Below are 23,868 nucleotides of genomic sequence, written 5' to 3'. Positions count from 1 at the left end.
AAATAATTGATTGTGGAACAGCAAGAAGGAGAGTCTACCTTCGAATCGTATTTTTCAATCCTGACGGAGACCAATTCAGACGATTACACGGTATCGTAGATCTCCATGATTTTCTAGGTTCCCTTTCATGCGTTGTAGATTGCGATCGATTTAGGGGGAATCGAGGACAGTCATTGACTGCTGATCTTCGACGACCGTCTATGGAAGATTGGAGTCGTTGTATACAAACATCCAGACTTCTTTTGATGGAGTTATTTCTGCAACTACAACACAAGCTTCTGCTTCAAATCTTATTTTCGGACACATATCTACAATCCGACTCATGTTAACTTTAATATATTTATTTAAAGTCTCTTTTACACAATATAAACAAATATATTTTCTATTTATACTATTTAATATTTTTAAAATCTTCAATTTACTAATTTTTTAAAAATATATTATAAAAGAGTAAATTAATATTTGCAAATTTTGTTAAACATTTTAATAAACAAATTAATAAAGGTAACTTTTTAAATACATTTACTTTATTATCATTATTTATTTAATTCTAACTAACTTCAATTGTATTATATAAACATATTATGTACATAATTTCACATTTCATTTCCTAACCTATGTCTTCTTATGCAGAAAACAACAGTAACATGTACCACATGCAGGCCAGAGAGAAAAGAAGGCAAAGAAAAATATATTTGGAAAATAAAAGATCGAAGAAAATAAAAACAATATCAAATGTTCCAAGTATATCATTACAGCATCTCTTCAAAAATACTATTAACTATAACCATATTAGTATTTTATATTCCATCTTTTACTGTTATATAGTTGAATACATATATTTACAAGTTTTATAAGTTATTTCTATTTGCAGATCAATCAACCAACATTGTTCGTCAAACTCAAAATGTCAATTCATTTACAACACCTGCAAAGCATAACACAACCATACAATACTGTCCTTCCTTTACAGATGTTAGAACTCCATTTTCTAACATTACAAATGTTATAAATTCGTTATCTAACATTACAAATGGTAATTATTTATGGTTTTTAAAATATACTATTATCCATTATGTAAATATTTATTTATTTATTTAACTATTTTATTTTTATTTTATTCAGATAACATTGGTTTCGATAAATATATCACTTCCAAGTTAGCAAAGAAAAGACAGTACCATGTACTTTCAAATGATATGACATCAAAAAATGCATCTACAGTAACAACTTCTTCATCATCAATCAAGTTAAATCCAGGATGTCATAAATTAAAAACGAAGACAAGACATTTATCCCCTATCCCATTGATTGATTTGACAGAAGATGTAGAAAATATACATCAAGTGAACAATGAAAATCGTATAGTTGGTATCTCAAATGGTAATGAAAAAATAAAATACATTTTACATTTCAGATACTATGTTCTATATAATTATAAAATTCATTGATATTTTATTCAACGCTTTTATTTTACAGAATATTTGGATCATGGTGATCAAGATGTTGTATGTCAAACATGTCGTGCAAAGTTATGGAGAAATGAATCCATTAGAGGTAAAGAAAATGGGAACACGGATTATTCATTATGTTGTGGTTACGGCAAAGTTCAACTTCCAGACTTAAAGAATGCACCCCCTACTTATGAAAGAATGTTTCGAAATATGGATTCAAAAAACAAACACTTCATGAAAAACATTCAACGTTACAATTCAATGTTTTCTTTCACGTCGATGGGTGGTAAAATTGACTCTTCAATCAATAGAGGAAACGCTCCTTACATTTTCAGATTGGGTGGTCAAAATTATCATAGTATTGGAAGTCTTTTGCCAGCAAAAGGATCGGAACCAAAATTCTCTCAGTTATACATTTATGACACTGACAACGAAATTACAAATAGACAAAGATGTTTTCGGTATTTTCTCAAACTTCTTATTCATAATCTATTATTATTATTATTAATACATATATATATATATATATATATTATGTATATATTACTAATATTATGTATAAATTTATTTATTTTAGTGGTGAAAAGGATCAATCAACATCAACTGATAGTGATATTGTTAAAGATATTAAGGTGATGTTGGATTCAAATAATGTCTTGGTTAGATCTTATAGAATGGTAAGAGATACTTTTCAAAAAAATCCAGAAGTTGATATGAAATTACGACTTATTGGGAGAAGGGAGCAAGATGGAAGAACATATAACCTACCGACTGCTTCTGAGGTTGCTGCTTTAATAATTGGTGACATTTCGGATTCAATCGAAAAGTGGGATATCGTCGTTCAAACAAAAAATGGTTGTCTACAACGTATCAGTGAATTGCATCCTTTGTACCTTCCTCTCCAATATCCATTGCTATTTCCATATGGGGATGATGGTTATAGTGTTGACATTCTTCATAGAGGTGTGTCATTTACGACCAACAGCAAGCATGCGAAATGTACAATGAGAGAATATTTCGCTTATAGGATTCAAGACAGAGATCATTCGTTCTCTCTCATACTTAATTCAAGAAGGTTGTTTCAACAATTTCTGATAGATGCCTATACTATGATGGAAACGGGGAGAATGTACTACATACGTAGGCAATAACATGTTCTTAGATGTGATTCTTATGAAAATTTACGTAACCAAAAAGCTCAAGGAACGACTGATATCTCAAATGTCGGCCAACGTGTCATATTACCTTCATCCTTTACCGGAGGTGCACGCTATATGCTGCAAAACTATTTGGATGTCATGTCACTATGTAAATGGTTTGGATATCCTGATTTCTTCATAACCTTTACGTGTAATCCCAAATGGCCTGAGATTAAAAGGTTTCTTAAGGATACTTCACTTCAACCAGAAGACAGACCTGATATACTATGTAGGTTGTTTAAGATCAAGCTTGATGCATTCATTAAAGACTTAAGGGACAATCAAATTTTCGGCAAAGTTCAAGCATGTAATTAAAACTATATTTTTAATTTTTTTATAAAACATTGATCTTATTATTATTTTTTAAATATGTTTTGATATCTAATCACATTCTCTTTTATTTTTTGTCAAATTCTTTTACAGATGTTTATACCATTGAATTTCAAAAAAGAGGTTTGCCGCATAGTCATATATGTCTATTCATGCATTCTGACAACAAGCTACCAACTGTTGAACTTATCGATCCAATAATTTCAGCAGAGATACCAGACAGAATTGAAGATCCTGAATTGTATTCACTTGTAAATGAGTTTATGATTCATGGTCCATGTGGAGCTGAAAATATGAATTGTCCATGCATGGTGGATAAAAAGTGCTCTAAAAACTTTCCAAAACAATTCATTAATCATTCGTCTGTTGATTAGAATGGTTTTCCGTTATATAGGCGAAGAAACGATGGTCATTTTGTAGAAAAATCAGGTGTAACGTTGGATAATAGAAATGTTGTTCCATACAACAAATATCTATTGAAAAGATATCAGACACATATTAATATTGAATGGTGCAATCAGGGATCTTCTATAAAGTATTTGTTTAAATACATAAATAAGGGTCCTGATAGAGCTACAGTTGCTGTTGTACCAACCAACAATGAATGTGAAAATAATGATGCGGTCGATGAAATAGCTGAATATTACGATTGTAGATATTTATCAGCATGTGAAGCATCATGGCGAATTTTTAGATATGATGTTCATTGCAGATATCCTTCTGTTGTCAGACTACCTTTTCATCTTCCTAATCAACAACAGATTGTATATGGCGAAGATGATGATATTGATGATGTTCTTGACAAACCTTCTGTTGCGGCTTCAAAGTTCACAGCTTGGATGGAGTGTAATGCAATCGACAGTGAAGCACGAAAACTCACATATGTTGAATTCCCTACAAAGTTTGTTTGGATATTAAATGGTCGGTTTTGGAAGTGAAGGAAAGTAGGAAAAGCCATCGGTAGAATTCATTATGTTTCACCTAAACTAGGTGAAGCATATTTCTTAAGGATTCTTTTAAATAAAGTAAAAGGACCAACATCATTTGATGAAATTCGCACGGTAAATGGTGAAACACATTCTTCTTTTAGAGATGCCTGTTATGCACTCGGGCTATTAGATGATGACAAGGAATACATTGATGCAATTAAAGAAGCAAGTCATTCTGGATCTGGTTTTTATCTACGCTTTTTATTTGCTACATTGTTGATGTGTAATAGTATGTCTAAACCAGAGATCGTTTGGGAAAATACATGGGAATATTTGGCAGATGGAATTCTATATAGCCAACGACAAAGATTTAAGTCAGCAGGCATTACATTTTTTCTTATTTTTTAAAATTAATTTATTTTTATTTTTCAACACCCATTAAATAATTAGTAATGAAATTATTAAATATCAACCACGTATTTTATTAATTATTTAATATTTTCGTGCAGAATTGTCTCTCGGAGTAGATGCACTTAAGAACTTAACTTTGTTCGAAATACAACAAATTTTACTTCGAAACAACTCTACTCTCAAAAACTTCAAAAACATGCCATACCCAGATGTTGAATCCGTTTCTTCTTCAAACAATCGACTTATCACCGAGGAGCTAGATTACGACATTCCCGTGATAAAGAATGACTATGATCGTATGTTTCTTGCATTAACAAATGAGCAACAGAACATTTTCCTAAACATCAAGAGTGCTATTTAACAAAATAAAGGAGGTGTCTTCTTTGTTTACGGTTATGGTGGAACGGGTAAAACTTTTTTATGGAAAACAATATCTGCAATTAGATCTGAAGGAAATATTGTATTAAATGTTGCTTCAAGTGGTATTGCTTCCTTATTATTGTCCGATGGTAGAACAACACACTCTCGATTTATAATTCCATTTGAGCTTACAGAGGATTCTTTTTGTAACATAAATCCAGACGGTGAGTTGGCAAGCTTAATAAGGAAAACCTCTTTAATAATTTGGGATGAAGCACCTATGGTCCATAAGCATGCATTTGAAGCTTTAGATCGAACTTTGAAGGATTTATTAAGGTGCGTAAATTCAACCATCTCAAATATTCCATTTGGAGGGAAAGTTATTGTCTTTGGAGGAGATTTTAGACAAATTCTACCTGTTGTGCCGGGTGGCAGTAGACAGAACATTGTAAATGCTTCTTTGAGTTCTTCATATTTATGGGAACATTGCAAAGTCCATAGATTAACAAAAAACATGAGGCTAACTGTTGGAAGGGATCAATCAGATATAGGAAAAATAAGAGATTTTGCAAATTGGTTGTTGGATATAGGAGAAGGAAAACTTGGTGGTCCGAACGACGGTGAAACGATTATCGATATTCCGGATGATATTCTCATTAATGATTCACATGATCCTATAGGTTCCTTAATTGAGTTTGTATATCCTTCAATTTTAGAGTACTATAGCGATATAAATTATTTCCAAGAAAGAGCGATACTTGCTCCAAAAAATGAAGTTGTCCAGGAAATAAACGACCGTTTGCTTAAGAAGTTTCCAGGAGATCAAGTTGAATATTTAAGTTCAGACTGCATATGTGAATCCGAATTTCTCCATGATCAATTTGATGCAAATCTATACTCTCCTGATGTATTAAATGGACTCAAAGTATCCGGTTTACCAAATCATAAATTAGTTTTAAAAATTGGTGTTCCAGTAATGTTACTGAGAAATATTGATCAGAAAAACGGCTTATGTAATGGCACAAGACTACAAGTGTTATCATTGGGCAAACGTGTTATTGAGGCTCGTATAATAACTGGAACTAATATTGGAAATCAGACTTTTATTCCAAGAATATCTTTAACTCCATCAGAAAAAAAGATTCCCTTCAAATTCACAAGAAGACAGTTTCCTTTGGCTGTATGTTTTGCAATGACTATTAACAAAAGTCAAGGACAATCGTTGTCAAAGGTTGGTTTGTTTCTGAAAGATCCAGTTTTTTCACATGGACAATTGTATGTTGCCTTATCTAGAGTTCAGAGCAGAGAGGGATTAAAATTATTAATTTTAGATAAAGATGGCAAACTCACAAATAAAACTTTCAATGTTGTTTATAAGGAAGTTTTTCGAAATTTGTAGCCAACTTTTTTGTAACGTCGTTTTATTCAATTTTAGCAAATCACACTTAATCCATCATATTACTGTATTTTTTTTATAATTACGTATTGTTGTATTTATGTTAATTTCATTACACACATTGGTATTGTATCATCTGCATATGTCCAATAAGAATGATGAATAAAAAAAAATAGTTTTCAAAAATTTTCATTCCTAATTAAATACTTCTCATTTAGTTAGTAATTAAATAATTACCAATAAAAAAAATTATTTAAATATTCAATATTACAATTTATAAGTTATCAGAATTATTGATATAATATTTTATTAAATAATTAATTTTTAAATTCAATTCAAAAACAGCACCCATGGGTTCCACGGGTTTTAACCTAGTATATATATATATTAACGACAAGATTTTAAAAGTGGGAGTGGAAGGGTGCGATGAGGTCTCGTCGGGGAAGGGTATATATATATATATATATATATATATATATATATATATATATATATATATATATATATATATATATATATATATATATATATATATATATATTAACGACAAGATTTTAAAAGTGGGAGTGGAAGGGTGCGATGAGGTCTCGTGGGGGAAGGGTAAACAATGTTATAGTAATAGTTGGTGAAACATCTAATGTACAAATTTGGTAGGTGAAAAATCTCACATTATAAAAAAGAAATACACCATTTGCACATAAACATTAATATACATTCACTTATGAAGTTAAAGTCGACTCAATTTTAAATTCCACATGCTTCGTTTTTTAATTATTCGTCATTGAAAAATTACAACACTTACACATGAAAATTACTATAAATTTATGTGGAGAAGTTAGGTACTCGAATACATTTACATACACTCATATGCAACATAAATTAAAAAAATTATTTGTTAGATTTTGCTATACAATTTTTTATATTTAAAACTAAAAAAAGAACCAATTGTTTCGCTTACCTATACGTTTTACTAAACTACTTTCTATAATTATATTTAGGAAAGAACCAATTGTTTCAATCATCTATGTTTACATATAAATACAAGCTTTATTAGACTTGTATTTCATTAAATACCCTGTGTATGTCAAGTTAGTAAAATTTGTCTAAGGGAAAAAGCAACAAAATAACTAGACCCTTTGAATCGTATACGATCTTCTTTTGTTTCTGCATTTTAGTATTGATTGTTTCTCGTCAATGTAAGTTCCTAGTGCTTATTATTTTTGTTGTTACATGTTTCATCTTTTAGATTTTAATTGATTTTATATTAAATAATATCAAATTTGGTTCTATAGGTAGTAAAATTCCAACGAATGACATAAAAAATGTTGAGAAAAGTGAATGCAAGCCGGTGAGCGTGTTTTGTAGATTGGATCCAAATCGAAAGTGGTGTTGTTGCTCAGACATGACCTTAAGCGACAAGGATCCTGCTGCCTGTCAACTACTATGTGGGATAAGATTCAAATGTTGTCCTCTGTAACTTGTTTTTCATATCTTTTATGTTTTGTCTTTCTCTCTGCCCCGTCTAGTTTCTTGTTGGGCGGGTGTCAGTTTTTAATATATTTGCCGGTTTCAAAAAAAAAAAAAAAAATACAAATGTTGTGATGGAAATGTGTAATTGCTATTATTATGAATAAATATATAATGAAATAAATAAAATCCCATTTTCCTACATAAGATCTTAATAGTATTTTTCTTTCAAAATAAACATTATGTTAATTTTGGGGCATTATGAAACAAGCAGGAATATCTAATTATTTATGTGATAAAATTAAAAACAATTTAAAAACATTACCTAAGAGTTGATATTGGCCCTTGTTTCTCTAAATTTCTTTGACCTAACATGGGTTTCACTAAATCTTCAAAACTGACAGAATGTGGGGCTTCAACTACATACTTTATAGAAATCCCAAATCGAAACTAGATGAAAAAAAAAGGGAGAATTTCATATATGCCCCTCTTAAACTTCAAAATATCATATTTGCCCAGCTTAATTTTTCAATATCATATTTACCCTTCATAAACCTTCAAAATATCATATTTGCCCAAATCATTTTTATAATGTTTTTAATATTTTATAATTATTCTTTATACCTTAGAATTATTATAATAATTAAAAATATTAACCATATGATCCTTACGTCTGTGATAATGGAATGTGAACTTCTAAATTGTTGGAATGTCGCCCTCTTGACAAACAAAAAAAATTCATCTTCAACCCTCTATATAGAATATATATTTTGATTGTTTAGTTTTTGTTGTTGTTGATTACTATCATGTTGTAGATAGACATTATTTTAGATATTATCATTGATATTTTGATGTTTAAAAGGTATATATACGATATTTTGATATTTAAGAAGGGTATACATGATATTTTGATGTTTAAAAAGGATATATGATATTTTAAAATTTTATGAAGGGTAAATATGATATTTAGAAATTTTATAAAGGGTAAATATGATATTTAGAAATTAAGTTGGTTAAATATGATATTTTGATGTTTAGGAATGGCATATATGAAATTCTCCCAAAAAAAAAAAAAAAATTCCAGATGAAAAATCTAATAACTTCAAACCTAGGAAATGAGAAAACAAAAAGGAAAACAAGTTTATATATATATATATATATATATATATATATATATATATATATATATATATATATATATATATATATATATATATATAGAGTCAAGATCAAATAAGAAGTAAATTTTTGGTAGGAAGGTAAGAAGTTTTTTTTCTACATATTTTTTTGACGAACAAAATAAATGAATTACTAGATGATTCATTTCTAAGATGATTCACAAGAAAAAATTCTCAAAAAAACATCTTTATGATTCATTTATACAATGATTTTGTTGTTATTCACTAAAATTATCATAAAAATGAATTTTTTCTTAATTTACTTAAAAATGAATCATAAAGATGTTTTTTTGAGAATTTTTTTTTGTGAATCATCTTAGAAATGAATCATCTAGTGATTCATTTATTTTGTTCGTAAAAAAAATATGTAGAAAAAAACTTCTTACCTTCCTACCAAAAAAAATTTCTTACCAGATCTATATCCTATATATATATATATATATATATATATATATATATATATATATATATGATGGTTCAATTGAGAAAAAAAAAGGTTGAGAATAGGGGAATCGTTTTCAGCCAATCATTTATTTTTGCCGCAAAAGCCTCCAACGTACCGGCGGAAATGGGAAACGAATGCACATGTGTTTTCCAACATAACATATTTCCTTAAACTATGTTAATCATTACCTTAATATATACAAAAACATAGTTTTTTTTCGGTTTTTTTTTATAAATTTTTATAAGCTATTTTTATCAAAAAATGATTTTAAATATACAAAAATTTATGATTTTTTATTCTTTACAAATAGACATCTATGTTGATATAGTTTTAAGATAAAATAAATTTTTTTTTTTTTTAATATTTTTAGCTATCGTTATTCATAAATGAATAACAATGCAGCAGGTTTTATTATAGTACATTCGTTATTCACTTATGAATAAAAAGTATGATTTTTTTTTTACAATTTAAGTATCATTCATATATGAATATAGCATATAATAAAGATAGTATATTCATATTTTAATATTGGACGATGAATTCACTTGTGAATATTAACATAGTATATTCACTTGTGAATATTAGATGGTATATTCACTTATGAGTATTAAATGATATTTCATATGTGAATATTACATAATATTACATGGTATATCACATGTGAATATTACAGAGTATATTCACTTGTGAATATTAGATGATATATTCACTTATGAATATTACACAATATATTCACATATGAATATTACAAGGTATATTCACTTATGAATATTGAAGGTATTTTGACAAATATATATAACTTTTATATGTTATTCACATATGAATAACATACAAACTTGCATATTTGTTTTGTGTTTTTAATAATCATATACTGATTCAGGTGAGAAAAAAAACATATTCATATGTGAATATAACGTGGTAATTTAGTTTATGCGTTTCATCAAACAGTTGGAGTGCAAACAAGTTAACTATTTTAAAAATGTTAAAAACATCAAGTTATCAATTCCAAATCATCATATACTTCCGATTTCGACTTCAGATGCGACATCATATCTCTGATCGATTTCTCAATTTGATTTTGATTTCTGAAAATCCGATTGGGAACGTGTGAGTACCGATTCCAAGTCCGTCAATGTCGATTGTGACTGCGAGTCTAGAACTCCGATTCCAATTTCATGAACAGCGAAGAAATTTTGGTTTAGTTGAAGAAATCTAGATGATTATTGAAGGTTGGAGGAAAAATTTTGATGATGAACAAACAGTTATCGAATTCTCTATAGTTACGTATTTGAGATTGAAGGTTATTATGATATTTACAAGTTTGCCACCGTGTCTTTTATGCTTAGATTAAATGAGTGGCTGAGAATGATTTCCCCATTCTCAATCTTTTTTATTTTCTCAATTGAACCCACCTCTCTCTCTCTCTCTCTCTCTCTCTCTATATATATATATATATATATATATATATATATATATATATATATATATATATATATATATATATATATATATATATATATATATAAATTTTATTTTCGCTACAAGAAAAATACAATCAAAATATAAAACAAAAAAAATAATATTCTAATATGTATTAAAATTATTTTCAGTACCAGAAAAAAAAAGTTTTTTCAAAGTTTTGTGATTAAACCGATATGATTATGCGCATCGTCAAAAGTGAATTTTAGATAGGTTGATTACTAGCATAAGCAATCTAAACGAAGATTGTAGTAATCTTAAAACTGAGAGAATGCATATAGAGAACGTCTAAATATGAGTTCATATGAGGAAGTTATAATTTTTCGAAGTTTCAGCGCAGTTGTAGTAGCACAAAAATCGAAATTCAAATTGGTCGATTGTTAGCCATAACAATCTAAACAAAAGTTGAAGATCTCGTCAATATCCGTTGATATAATGACAGTCAAGAATGGATGTCATATAAAAGAGTTATGATCTTTATACTGATTTTAAAGGTCTAAGTATGTTCAAAATATAACTTTAAAAATAGATTGAGAATTAGCCAATGGAGTCTAAATGAAAGTTGTAGTACTCGTCAATAGATATGCGTAGATATAAATAAAGTCAAAAACAGAGCTCGCATGAAGAAGATATGAACCTAGTCACTTCCCCACGCCTTCTAGAGATACACACACATACACATTCTTTCTCTCCCCCTCTCCTCCCTCCCCCTCTCTCGCTCGCTCTCTTTATTTCCCTCCCTCTCTCTCTCACTCTTTCTTTCTTTCTTTCTTTCTTTCTTTCTCTCTCTCTCTCTCTCTCTCTCTATCTCTCTCTCTCCCTCCCTCTCTCCCTCTCTCTCTCTCTCCCCCTCTCTCTCTCGCTCGAATTTTGTCACACCCCCAAACCTGAACGGCAGAAACATTGGGGGGCAGAGGATGTCATGCACAATATCATAACAATTGAATAGTAAAGAAAGTACACACCACCATAATATAAATATATTTGAAAAGTTTACATGACTGTATGTGTTATATGTTTGAATATCAAATACAATATGGTGATCCAAAATATGTTACTAACACCAACACATTTGTCTTCAAAAGTAGTTGCTACATGATTTAGCGTTTTCCTGATAATACAAGTTATTTGAAAGAAAAAGTGTCAACAATAAAGTTGGTGAGTTTATAAGTAGTGTTTTGGGAAAATGTATGCCATTCGAAAGTTCACGTTTGTTTTCCAGAAAATCCGATATTTTCTTATGAGTGTATGAAATGAGTGTGAATGATTGTTGTATAAATTGTATGTATTTGAACCAGGAAAATCCTATATTTTCCTAAAAGTGAAATGCAGTCTCAAATGACCAAGACCGTAACCTGTAAGCAACTATGACATGCTCAAAAGAATGATGTATAGTCTTATTATAAAACAAAACTATAAGAAGATTTGTATTTGAATGTGAAAAGAACTGTATTTGTTACTTTTCCCGTGAAAACGTAATACCATAATAATTGTCTATCCAGTGAGTTTTTATAACCGTACTATCATAATTTGCGTGTAGCGACGTTCTTCGGACGTCGAAATGAGTTGACACTTGTCACCCCGGGGACTGTAGCTAACAGTTAGGGTGCGAGATTATTAGTCCCATATAGATCTATACACACTTGTCACGTTCTCCGGACGGGGGATTCTGGTTATAAACAGGACTTCTAGCGGTACCTTAAAAGGTATATTGAAGATGAATGACTAACAAATTGTCAATTAAGTCCCGTATTAAATGAATGCATTTGTTTCTGAAATGATTATCCTATTCAACGATATTAACAAAGGCATAATAGAGATTGATATGTATTTGTCAAAAGACAATGTTGTAGTTGAAATGTTTACTCTATAATATGCAAACTTAAAAACAAAACCTATTTCATTTATAAAGCATGTTGTTTATCTGGGAAGCTTCGTGATAAAATCCATCGTAATATCTTCCCATTTCCACAACGGGATGTCCAACGGCTGCATCTTGCCGTGCGGTCTCTGATGCTTGGCCTTGACCTTCCTGCAGGTCAAACACCGCTTGATGTACCATGCCACATCCCGCTTCATGCAGGGCCACCAATAGTCTAGACGAAGATCCCTATACATCTTCGTCGCCCCTGGATGAAGAGAGAATCGGGATTTGTGTGCCTCCTCCGTCAAGATCTGGCGCACGCCTCCGAGATACATCACCCACACCCTATGGTGTAGTGTCAATAATCCTCGGCTATCATAAGCAAAGGAGGTGACTTGACCCACTATTCGCTCGCTCTTCCGATGTTCCTCCTTCATAGCCTCCTGTTGAGCTTCCCAAATCTGCTCTAACAGTGGAGTCACCACCGACATCCTCATACACACATCCCTGATCAGTGCCGCCTTACAGCTAAGCGCATCGGCCACCACGTTGGCCTTCCTTGGGTGGTAAAGGATCTCGCAATCATAATCCTTCACCACGTCCAACCACCAACGCTGCCTCATGTTCAGATTCGGCTGATCCATGAGGTACCTCAAACTCTAGTGGTCCATGTAAATGGTACATCGAACCCCGTAGAGGTAATGCCGCTAAATCCTGAGGGCGAAGACCACCGCCCCCAACTCTAAATCATGTGTCGGGTAGTTCGTCTCGTGAGACTTCAGCTGCCTCGAGGCATAAGAAATGACTTGACCCCTCTACATCAATACCGCGCCTAAACCCGAGATGGACGCATCACAATATACCACAAAATCCTCTACGTCCTCGGGCAGGGCTAAGATTGGCGCCTCGCACAATCTCTGTCTCAGAATCTCGAACGCTACCTGCTGCTCAGGCCCCCATCAAAAGACCACGGCTTTCCTAGTCAACCGTGTTAGGGGTACGACTATCTTAGAGAAATCCTGAATGAATCTCCAATAGTAGCCTGCTAATCCTAGGAAACTCCGAATCTCGGATGGAGATTTCGGAAGCTCCCATCTCATCACGGCCTCCACCTTGGACGGGTCTACTGAAATCCTGTTCTGGTTGACGAGGTGCCCAAGAAACTACACCTCGCGCAACCAAAACTCACATTTGGAGAACTTGGCGTACAAGCTCTCCCTCCTCAAGGTCTCCAAAACCTCTCTCATATGGTCCTCGTGCTCCTCCTGCATCTTGGAATAAACCAAGATGTCATCAATGAAAACTATCACAGACCAATCCAGCATCGGTCTACACACACGGTTTATGAGGTCCATGAATGCGGAAGGAGCATTGGTGAGCCCGAACGACATCACCACGAACTCATAATGGCCATAACGCGTCCGAAACGCAGTCTTCTGTACATCCTCCTCTCTGACCCTCATCTGATGATAACCTGACCGCAAATCAATCTTGGAGAACCAGTATGCTCCCTACAACTGATCAAAGAGGTCATCAATCCTCGGGAGTGGGTAATGGTTCTTCACCGTTACCTTATTCAGCTCCCGGTAATCTATACACATCCGATGCGACCTGTCCTTCTTCTTCACAAATAGGATCGGGGCTCCCCAAGGTGAACTGCTCGGTCGAATAAATCCCTTGTCTAGCAGCTCCTGCAGCTGCGTAGACAACTCCTGCATCTCGGGAGGAGCCAACCGATAGGGTGCTTGGTTATCAGAGCCGCACCAGGAACTAGGTCGATCCTGAACTCTACCTGATGCTCCGGAGGTATTCCAGGAAGCTCCTCCGGGAACACATCAGTGTAGTCTCGCACCACTGGAACCTCGCTCACCGTTTCCTTACCCGTCTCCCGGGTATCAAAAACATACGCGACATATCCCGCGCAACCCTACTGAAGGTAGCGCCTAGCTCTCGCTGCTGAACATAATGTAGGTCCATGCTGCGGCCTCTCGCCGTGGATCACCAACTCTCCCCCACTTGGGGTTCTGATCCGCACTAACTGCTGGGCACAATCTATCACCGCCCTATTAGGGCTCAACCAATCCATGCCTATAATCACCTTGTTCCCCCGCAAAGGGATAGGAACCAAATCCACCAAATAGCGCTCCTCAAATAACCTTAGGACACAATCCCTGAATACTGCTGAAGCTCGCACCGATCGATCATCGGTAATCTCTACCTCTAAAGGGCAATCCAATATGCCCGAAGACTCAGTAAACCTCTTGCTAAGCACAAGGGAAACAAATGATCGGGTGGCACCCGAGTCAAACAACACCTGAACAGGAATATCGTTCACATGGAACGATCCCATCACCACATCGGGTGCGGCGCGTGCCTCCTCTGTCGTCAGCTGAAATGTCCGGCTCCTCACCATTGGAGCCTCTACCTTGCCCTGTCGGCCATCTGTAATCCACAGGGTAGCTGGAGCCGGAGCCTTAACCGGCGCTGATGCTGTCAACTGGGGGCAATTGTCCTTCTTGTGGCCCCTCTGGTTGCAGTGAAAACACAACAACTCTGATGTCTGAATCACAGGTGCAGGGGCAGTACAATCCCTGCTGAAGTGCCCTAACTTGCCGCACTTGTAGCAGCCTGACGATCCCAACTTGCACGCTCCCTCGTGCTTCTTGCCGCATTTCCTGGAGCGACCCCGCCCCTGTTGGCCTTTCGGCCCCGCATCTGATCCCTTGGGCTTCTTCCCCGAAGCCCCCATAACATGCCCCTCCTCCGCCTTCCTCTTCCGAATGTGCTCCGGATCTATCTCCCTCTCCCTTGCCCTGGCAATCATAGAGTCCAGGAAAGGGCAAGCTGAAAAACTGACATGCTCCCGAATATCAGCTCGTAGCGTGTCATGATAGTGGGTCCTCCTCATATCCTCGTCACCCGCATACTGGGGCACCAACAATGCCCTCTCCCAGAACTTGGCGGTGATCTCCGCCACAGTCTCCGTCGTCTGTCTCATATCTAGGAACTCCCTGGCCAGCTGCTGAAGCTCAACAGTCGGCGCAAACTCTGCCCTGAACCTGGTCACAAAGTCCGACCAGGTCATAGCCTCGACAGCCGAGGCTCCCAACGAGTCACCAACGGACTCCCACCAATCCCTAGCTCGATCTCTTAAACATCCTGCTGCATATCTCACCTTCGACCCCTCAGGACAGAAGCTAGTCAACTGTGCAGACTCAATGTCTGCAATCCATCGTCTGGCATCTATGGGGTCCTTCGCCCCGTGAAAATCCGGTGCACCACTTCCCCGAAAGTCCTTGAAGGACAATGTGCGAGATCCTGACTGGCCAGATGCCATGTCACTCCTGAATGCCCTGAGGCAATCCTCCATCATCTCCAATATCCCTTCCTTGATCAACCTGAAAATAATGGGGGTCGACTCAAGGATGCCTCTGATGATCTCTGACGCGATGAACTCGCGTAGCCCCTTATCTACTGGCTTGGAACCTGATCCCGAACCCTATCCATCTCCTGTACTGCCAACTGCTGGCCTCGAGCGTAGTACCACCATTCTCAAATACAAAAGAAATAACAACTGTTAGCGATACTAATACTTCTGGAGGGATCACACCTACTACAAGTTCCCTGGTCTTATCTTGGCCTTCCTCGGTTCGGGTACGGATCCTTTGCTTTCAGTAGTACGAGGCCATACTACCTTCCACATCTATCCGTACCTTTTCCAAGGACTGCCTTGACTCCACCAGGTCCCTTTCACTACCGCTAATCACTGCTACTCTTATCCTAGGCTTACCCTAGGAAACCTCTAACTCCACCCAACCCAGTCCTCAGCTGCTGAAGGTCTATTTGTGATGCCAATTAGCTATTACCTGAATACAATCACATGCAACGAGGCTCAGATAATCCTTCGAGTAAGGGACTCATCCCAACAACGGTTAGGACTCAAACAAGAGCTACGCAATAGGGTCAAATCCAACACTCTGAGATTATTCAACCCTGATCACATGTGACTTTAACGTATTCACTTAACAACTAACTCCCATCACTCAAAGCCCACATAGCACAAAGCAAACAACATTTGGACAAAAGGAAACAATCTTAAGCAACTCTATCCTCATAGAGAAAACTAAACTAGCATACAATGATAAAATTGTACTATCAGGCATAACCTAAACAGGCTATCCTACTGCTGTCTACTCAATTCTATCATGCAACTTTTCATACACTGAAGCACATAAAGTAGGCACATAAGGCATCACTCCTAGATCCTTAGTCCTATTCTAGCATGGTATTCTACTGAAACTGATAAGCATAACATAAGCTTGTATGGGTACTTTGGGGAATATTACTTGAGCTTGGCCGGTCACGCACATCACACACTTTGTTCTTTCTTAAAACCCTTTACTTAGCCTTTTAGAAAACATTTTCTTTTTCCAAAATCTTTTGATCCCTCGATTTTAGTTCAAACACCCCTGAAGGTGTGTCCGAATCCCTCAAACCAGGGCTCTGATACCAACTTGGAACATCCCAAAAATACGAGCCAAAAATTTCATTTTTAAACATATACTTAGCAAAACATTTGAAATAAAACGTTCACCGATCATAACATTCTATAAAGATATCGCACGTCTGGAAACACATTTCATAAAACATAATAATGTCAGAGTAGAAATCCCCAGGAAGATCTCATAGTGCGGAATACAGGGCATGTGTGTGATGGGCCATTACCGCGCCAGCTCTTTCCCCTTCGAAGAAGAGGTACCTGAAACCAAAACTGAAAATTGTAAGCACGAAGCTTAGTGAGTTCCCCCAACATACCACATACCATACAATCACATAACATACATATATTGTCAGGCATATCTGGGTGCCCGACCCACCCCTTCGGTCCTCTCGACCAGATACTGTCGAGTATATCTGGGAGCTGGCCTCCCTTTTGGTCCTCTCGACCGGATACTGACCAGTATATCTGGGAGCTTGCCTCCTCTTCGGTCCTCTCTACCGGATACTGACTAGCATATCTGGGTGCTGGTCTCCCCTTCGGTCCTCTCGACCGGATACTGGGGACTATTTCACCCCCCTTCTACTACCACGTAACACATATGTCTCATAATCTATCTAGCATGGCTGGGCATGACCGCCCCTTCGTCCCTATCGACCGGTATACTGGGGACTATCTCCCCCTACTGTCACTAGCACATAGTCTCAAACCATACTAGCACAATAACATATCACAGGTAGTAGCAATCCTAGATGAATATCACAGAGACAAACATCCATCTTACAATCCTACTTGTGGGCCGGCATTGTGGCCGTAGACCCACCGCTACTGGAAGGTAACTCACCTCAAAGTAGCTGCTGATCTGCGTGGGAACTGACTGTCTTCTGCTGTTGCCGCTCCGGAAATCCTCCAGCTATAATTCCCACAAAACCCTTAGTCAAATACTGCTAACTGACCTCAGGGTAAAATGACCATTCACCCCTAACCAACCACGAGTCAAAGTCAAAGTCAACTGCCAGTTGGCCCGACTCGCCGAGTTGACTTGCCAACTCGCCGAGTCCCTATACCTTTGTCCGACCATAAACCCGTCTCTACTCGTCGAGTTAGGCATTGATTCGACGAGTTCTCCTTCTAAACTAAAGGCCAAAAGTCCTTCATCCTACTCGCCGAGTTGTAAGAACAACTCACCGAGTTCATCTTCATCCGAAGAACACGCTATGCTGAGACTCGCCGAGCTATATGAACAACTCGCCGAGTCTGTTCTTGAGGCAAGAAGATTGCCTTGAACTCGCCGAATCATGGCTTTGACTTGCCGAGTTACTTCATGAGTGAGTCTGGCTTCCGACCCACTGAGTCACACCCCATGACTCACTACTCCAACCCTCAACACGAAAAAGGGGGAAAACTCAAGGACTCGCAACTCGACTCGCCGAGTTAGATGAACGACTCGCTGAGTCGGCCACATGAAAATACTATACCCGCGATTCTGCTTGAATCCAACTCATGCCATTCATAGATCTGGGTTTCTAGGGCCTGATTAACACGTAAAGTTTCCAACTTTACGTGTAAATAAACACCCATGAGGGTTTTAGGGCTCAAAATGCACCAAAAGAGTAGATCTAGGGCTTTCATGCAATATGGCTACATAAAGGCAGTAGATCCAAGCTCCTGGAGCTCAATCATGCCTAGATCTAGAGGCTAAACAACTTATTACTAACCCTAATACACAAACAAGCTTGGGGAAAGGCTCAAGAAGGACTTTCATGGAGCTACAAGGGACAATAAGCATGAAAACAGAGGGAAACTGAGCTATACCTCAAGGAAATCACTGAGATAACCCAAATATGCCTGGCCTCCTTCTTCTCTTCTTTGTCTATTCTCCTTCCCTCTCCAAATCTTCAAGAAAACACACCAAAATGCTTCAAACTCACAAGGAACAAGGCTTGAACGAAATATAGAGCTCTGAGGGTGAAGGGAGCGAGCTTGGGGGTGGATAAGAGGGTTTAAATTGGGTGCAAACCCTGAAATTTAGGGTTTCATCAAAAAGCTGAGACTCGCCGAGTCCAGAATGTGGACTCGCCGAGTCGCCAACTTAAACGTGCTCCCAAACTCGTCTCTACTCGGCGATTTGGGCCTACAACTCGCTGAGTCCAAGGCTAAAAATGAAAATACTTAGATAAATTTTACATACCAGGAATCAGGTGCTACATTAAAAATCCACATAGATCGAATAATATGCATATCCTGTGTTTTTGGTTGTAAAACCCAAGTCTTATTCTCAATTAGTGCATTAAACTCATTGGTCATAGCTTGTTTCCAATTCAGATCAAATAACACATCCTTCGGATTGCGTGGAAGTGGAGAAATAGTAGAAAGAGAAGAAAGGTTGAAGATGTGTTTAGGTTCAGAGATACTAGACATGCTTTGTGTGTGTATGGTCCGAGAGGGTTGTGTCACGACGGGAGTAGAGGGAGGTTGGGATGAATTCATGTTAGAAGGACTGTTGGAGCCTAGAGTGGTAGACATAGGGTTGGTTTGATCAGGAAAATAGGAAGCCGAGGCAGAAGAGTCAGAGTTAAGGGTTGATAACGGTTGGGAGGTAAAGGAAGTAGGAAAAAGGAAGGAGGGATGTATAGGATCTGCGAGAAAATTATAAGAGCATGGTGTTGTGGTGGGATTTTGTTTAAAAGGAAAAATATCTTCATTAAATAAGACATGGCGAGACAGGATGATCTTGTTGTTTTGGATTTCAAATCATTTATATCCGTGTTGGTGAGTAGGGTAGCCAAGGAATACATAGGGAGTGGAGCAAGGTTGTAATTTATTGATGTTGGTAGATGGAAACAATGGGTAACACAAACAACCAAAAATACGTAAATGTTTGTAAGAGGGAGCTCGTTTGTATAGTAGATGGGTAGGGGTGTGGTTGTTAAGTGTTTTTGTTGGAATGATATTTAAGAGGTAAGTTGCCATTTCAAGAGCATGGTGCCAACACGACGCTGGGACATTGGCGTGGGAGAGAAGTGTTCAAATTATATTATTAATGGCTCGAATTTTACGCTCGGCTTTCCCGTTTTGAGATGAGGTGTCATGACAAGAGAAACGAAAAACCATTCCATTTGAGGAACAAAAGTTGTGAAAAGATTTGTTATTGTATTCGGTGCCATTATCACATTGAAAATCTTTGATATTTGCATAAAAATGATTTTTGACAAAGATACTAAAAGAGAGGAAAGTAGGAAAAACTTGGGACTTATTTCCCAATGGAAAATTCCATAAGAAATTGGAGTAGTCGTCAAGAAAGAGAACGTAATGACGATACCCCCCGGAACTCAAAACCGGTGAGGTCCAAACATCACTATGAATAATATCAAAAGGGGTAAAAGTAGTAGTAATAGAGTAAATAAATGGTAATTTAGTTTGTTACAAATACACATGATTGACAAAGAAAAGGAAATTTAGTATGCTTACAAGAGATAGACTTATTTTTTCTAAGTAAACTTAAAATAACTGCGTCGGGATGTCCTAAGCGATGATGCCAAATGTTTTGAGAAACTGCGGAAAGAGCTTGAGGTTGTAGTTGTTGGATAACTGAGGATGAAAACAGATATAAATCACTCTGGCTGTTGCATCTCATGAGTCGGATCCCCGTTTGGTAATCCTTCACAATAAAACCGAAAGGGTCAAATTCGATAGCTAAATTATTGTCAATAGATAAACGATGGACAGAAATAAGATTTTTAATGAGAAAAAGGGAATGAAGAACATTTTTTAGGCGGATCGGAGGGTGAGGGGGTGAGAAGGATGTGTGTCCGTATCCATAGATTGGAATTTTGTGACCATTACCGACAATTATATTTTTATTTAATGCACGTAAATTTGAATAAGACTTGAGCGTACCTTGGGAACCCGTCATGTGAGATGTAGCACCGGTGTCAAAATACCAATTATCATCAGGTTGTTGTAGTGAAAGAGCATGCATGGCTTCAGTGAGATCGGTGAGTGAATATGTAACACTAGCCAAAATAAGTCAATAACAATCACATGTGATTAGACCAATCATGTAATGTGATTATGTTAACCTAGTAATGTGGTAATAATGTTATGTAATTCATGATAAATTCTAATACAAATACGAACTTTATTTATGATACAACTCAAAGTATATCTCCATACAATTCCAAAAATATAGAGAACGTCTGAATCTGACTTCGCATGAAGAAGTTATGATAAACCGAGCACTATAAATCTCTATAATAAGAGGAATTTAAAATATACTTAGAATTAGCTATTTAAGTCTAAAATAGAGTTGTAGTACTCATAAATACCAACGCGTGCATATAAAGAATGTCAAAAACGGAGTTCGTATGCAAAAGTTATGGCCTTCCAAAGATTCAGCTTTCAGAAACCCTAAGCTAACTAAATTCACGACGTGAGCTTTATGACACTCATGATGTAAGGAGTCATTTATCCATATCTCGGAATCTAGAAGGTGTGACGAGGCTGCGAGCGGATAGGATCCAAACTCACGATGTGAACAAAGAGTTATTCACGACGTGAGGAGTCACATGGCCACCTTCCGAAGATAGGGACGCAAATGGCAAGTCTACGGGGTGATCATGCAAGACTCACGATGTGAGCCTTATGAAACCCACGATGTGAGAGTCCAAAATCCTTACTATAAATACCAGGTACGACTTCAGCCATTTTTACACCAAAACTTCTTCCCTTTCTTTCCTTTGCTGAGGCCATCTTGCATCCCGAGCCCCGACGATCTCACACGCTGACCGTTTTGCTTAGATAACATAAAATCACGCTACTAGGGTGAGTTTCATGGCCCCACTTTCTAATATTTCAGGGGGAAACGCATGCTAGTTATTATATATATGTTATTATTATGTCTATATGATAGTATATAGTTATGATAACTGGGATATGATTGTTCTAAATATAATATTTTTATATATACAACTAATATCAACTTATTAGTATGTTAATTTACTAATGTATTAGTATGTTAATTTACTAATGTAGATCTTGAGTTATACTTAGGATTCTATATATATATATGTTGTGTGCGATATAGTTCCGATGTTATATTCGAAAGTTCTATATGTTAAGTTATATAGTATCTTGCTATTAATAGTTTTATGTCAAGATAAAACTAGATATGTTATATGTTGTTATTATTAGTTTTATGTCAAGATAAAACTAGATATGTTATATGTTGTTATTATTAGTTTTATGTCAAGATAAAACTAGATATGTTATATGTTGTCATTATTAGTTTTATGTCAAGATAAAATTGGATATGTTATATGTTGTTATTGTTAGTTTTATGTCAAGATAAAACTAGAAATGTTATATGTTGTTATTATTGGTTTTAGGTCAAGATAAAACCTGGTTTTACTTCAAGATATAGCTGTTATACAGCCTAAATATTATGAAGTTAGGAGTAATGTTTAAAAGCATAGTCTAGTAACTTAGGGTTTTAGACATGAAGATGCTTTTGTTGTTAGAGCTATAGGAAGCCGTCAAAGTCTACATGAGTAATTGTATTCATCAACTAAGATTAGGGATCTTAGCGGAAATCCTCTCAACTATAACCGTTAATCCCGTGTGAGTGAGGAAGTCGTGTATAATTAGTATACGGGCTGACCACCCCACTTGCGACTGTTAGCTACAGTCAACCAAAAGCAAGTGATGAACTGTCCTTTTATTTGTTATTATTCCGGCGTCGATGAAGCGTATGGTGTTGTTTCTCATGTTAAATCATTAGTGTATTTGTTCTCATGGTAAATCATGAGTGTATTGTTCTATCAGAGGTATTATGTCATAGCAGCGGTTACAGGCTCATGGTAGCAAATTGTTAGAAACATTATACCTTGTCGTATACAAGTATTAATGTTAAGTATAAGTTTTCCCCTACTTACATCTTAAGATTAAGAAATGTTTAGGTATAACACTTAATTGATAAGTATACTATTATACTTAATGTTGGAGAGTCAAAACAATACTTTCAAAACTATACTTTTGAATGTGTAAAAATGTATTATTTTATGGAGTCAAAACCTGTGGACTCACCAACTTTATGTTGACGTATTTTAAAATGCATGTGTTTTCAGGAACTTGAAAAGCTGATATGTATTCGAACAGGAGAAGTTTTACTATTATCTTTCTGTTTATTAAGAAGTATGTCATAGTCGGATACTATGTAATAAATACTAGGAAAACAATAATGTAACTTCAATCATCAATAAAGGTATGTATTTTCTTTAAGAATTGTCCAATGTATGTTATATAACTGTGATACGAAAAAATGACGTTACACTACCCGATGTTTCCGCCGACGACCGGGGTGTGACTGAATATATTGGGTAAGCTTGTTGTGGTTGTGGGCTGAGAACATCGGGTTGTTGATGTTGTGATGGTGTATATGGTCGAGTCCAGGAAGAGGTTGGGTAAGGACATGGAGGCATGGCCCATGCCCATTGAGAATATTGGGCCCAAGGGGGGAGAGTCGATTATTTGGTTGTTGAGAACCCACTGAAGTACCAGATCGGCTGCCACGCCCTCTTCCTCTCCCCCTGTAATTTCCATGACTGCTCCATCCATGATAGGAGGTGTTGCCGGAACGGTTGTCGGTAGTAGTGGTGTTATTGACTGACGGTGGTGTAGCTGTGTTCGCAACAACAGAGGATAACCCCAAATGGTTCGATTTAGCGTCGGTGTTGGTGGTGGAAAGAAGAGCAGTGGATGATTGATGTGCTTTGCGGTTTACTTCAAGTATCAATTTTGACCTAGCCTCATAGAACGGTGGTAGGGGATTGCTTTGTTGTATTATCGTTGCTACATTAT

At 36.2% G+C, this 23,868-nt stretch overlaps 1 protein-coding gene across 1 annotated transcript; it reads left to right on the top strand.

The window, feature by feature from the left end:
• Positions 1-617: 617 nt before the first annotated feature.
• Positions 618-7,556, top strand: LOC145009545 (uncharacterized). The gene is made up of 13 exons (XM_078968224.1): positions 618-642; positions 875-1,036; positions 1,126-1,371; positions 1,480-1,915; positions 2,032-2,529; positions 2,617-2,960; positions 3,077-3,234; positions 3,505-3,884; positions 3,993-4,294; positions 4,422-4,619; positions 4,695-5,750; positions 7,255-7,275; positions 7,372-7,556. Exons 1-13 carry the CDS (start codon positions 618-620, stop codon positions 7,554-7,556), a joined length of 4,011 nt encoding a protein of 1,336 aa, XP_078824350.1.
• Positions 7,557-23,868: the final 16,312 nt, after the last annotated feature.

This window comes from Lactuca saligna, chromosome 8 (assembly GCF_052625555.1).
Source record: "Lactuca saligna cultivar CGN05327 chromosome 8, ASM5262555v1, whole genome shotgun sequence".
In the NCBI taxonomy this organism is placed as follows: Eukaryota; Viridiplantae; Streptophyta; class Magnoliopsida; order Asterales; family Asteraceae; genus Lactuca; species Lactuca saligna.
This window is presented reverse-complemented; position numbering and strand designations above follow the sequence as displayed.

Coding starts and splice junctions, on each gene's coding strand:
- LOC145009545 (XM_078968224.1), top strand. CDS start 618: ATGTCTTCTTATGCAGAAAACAACA. Junction 2,961..3,076: donor TTTCGGCAAAGTTCAAGCAT/GTAATTAAAACT, acceptor ATTCTTTTACAG/ATGTTTATACCATTGAATTT. Junction 5,751..7,254: donor CAAACGTGTTATTGAGGCTC/GTATAATAACTG, acceptor TCTGCATTTTAG/TATTGATTGTTTCTCGTCAA.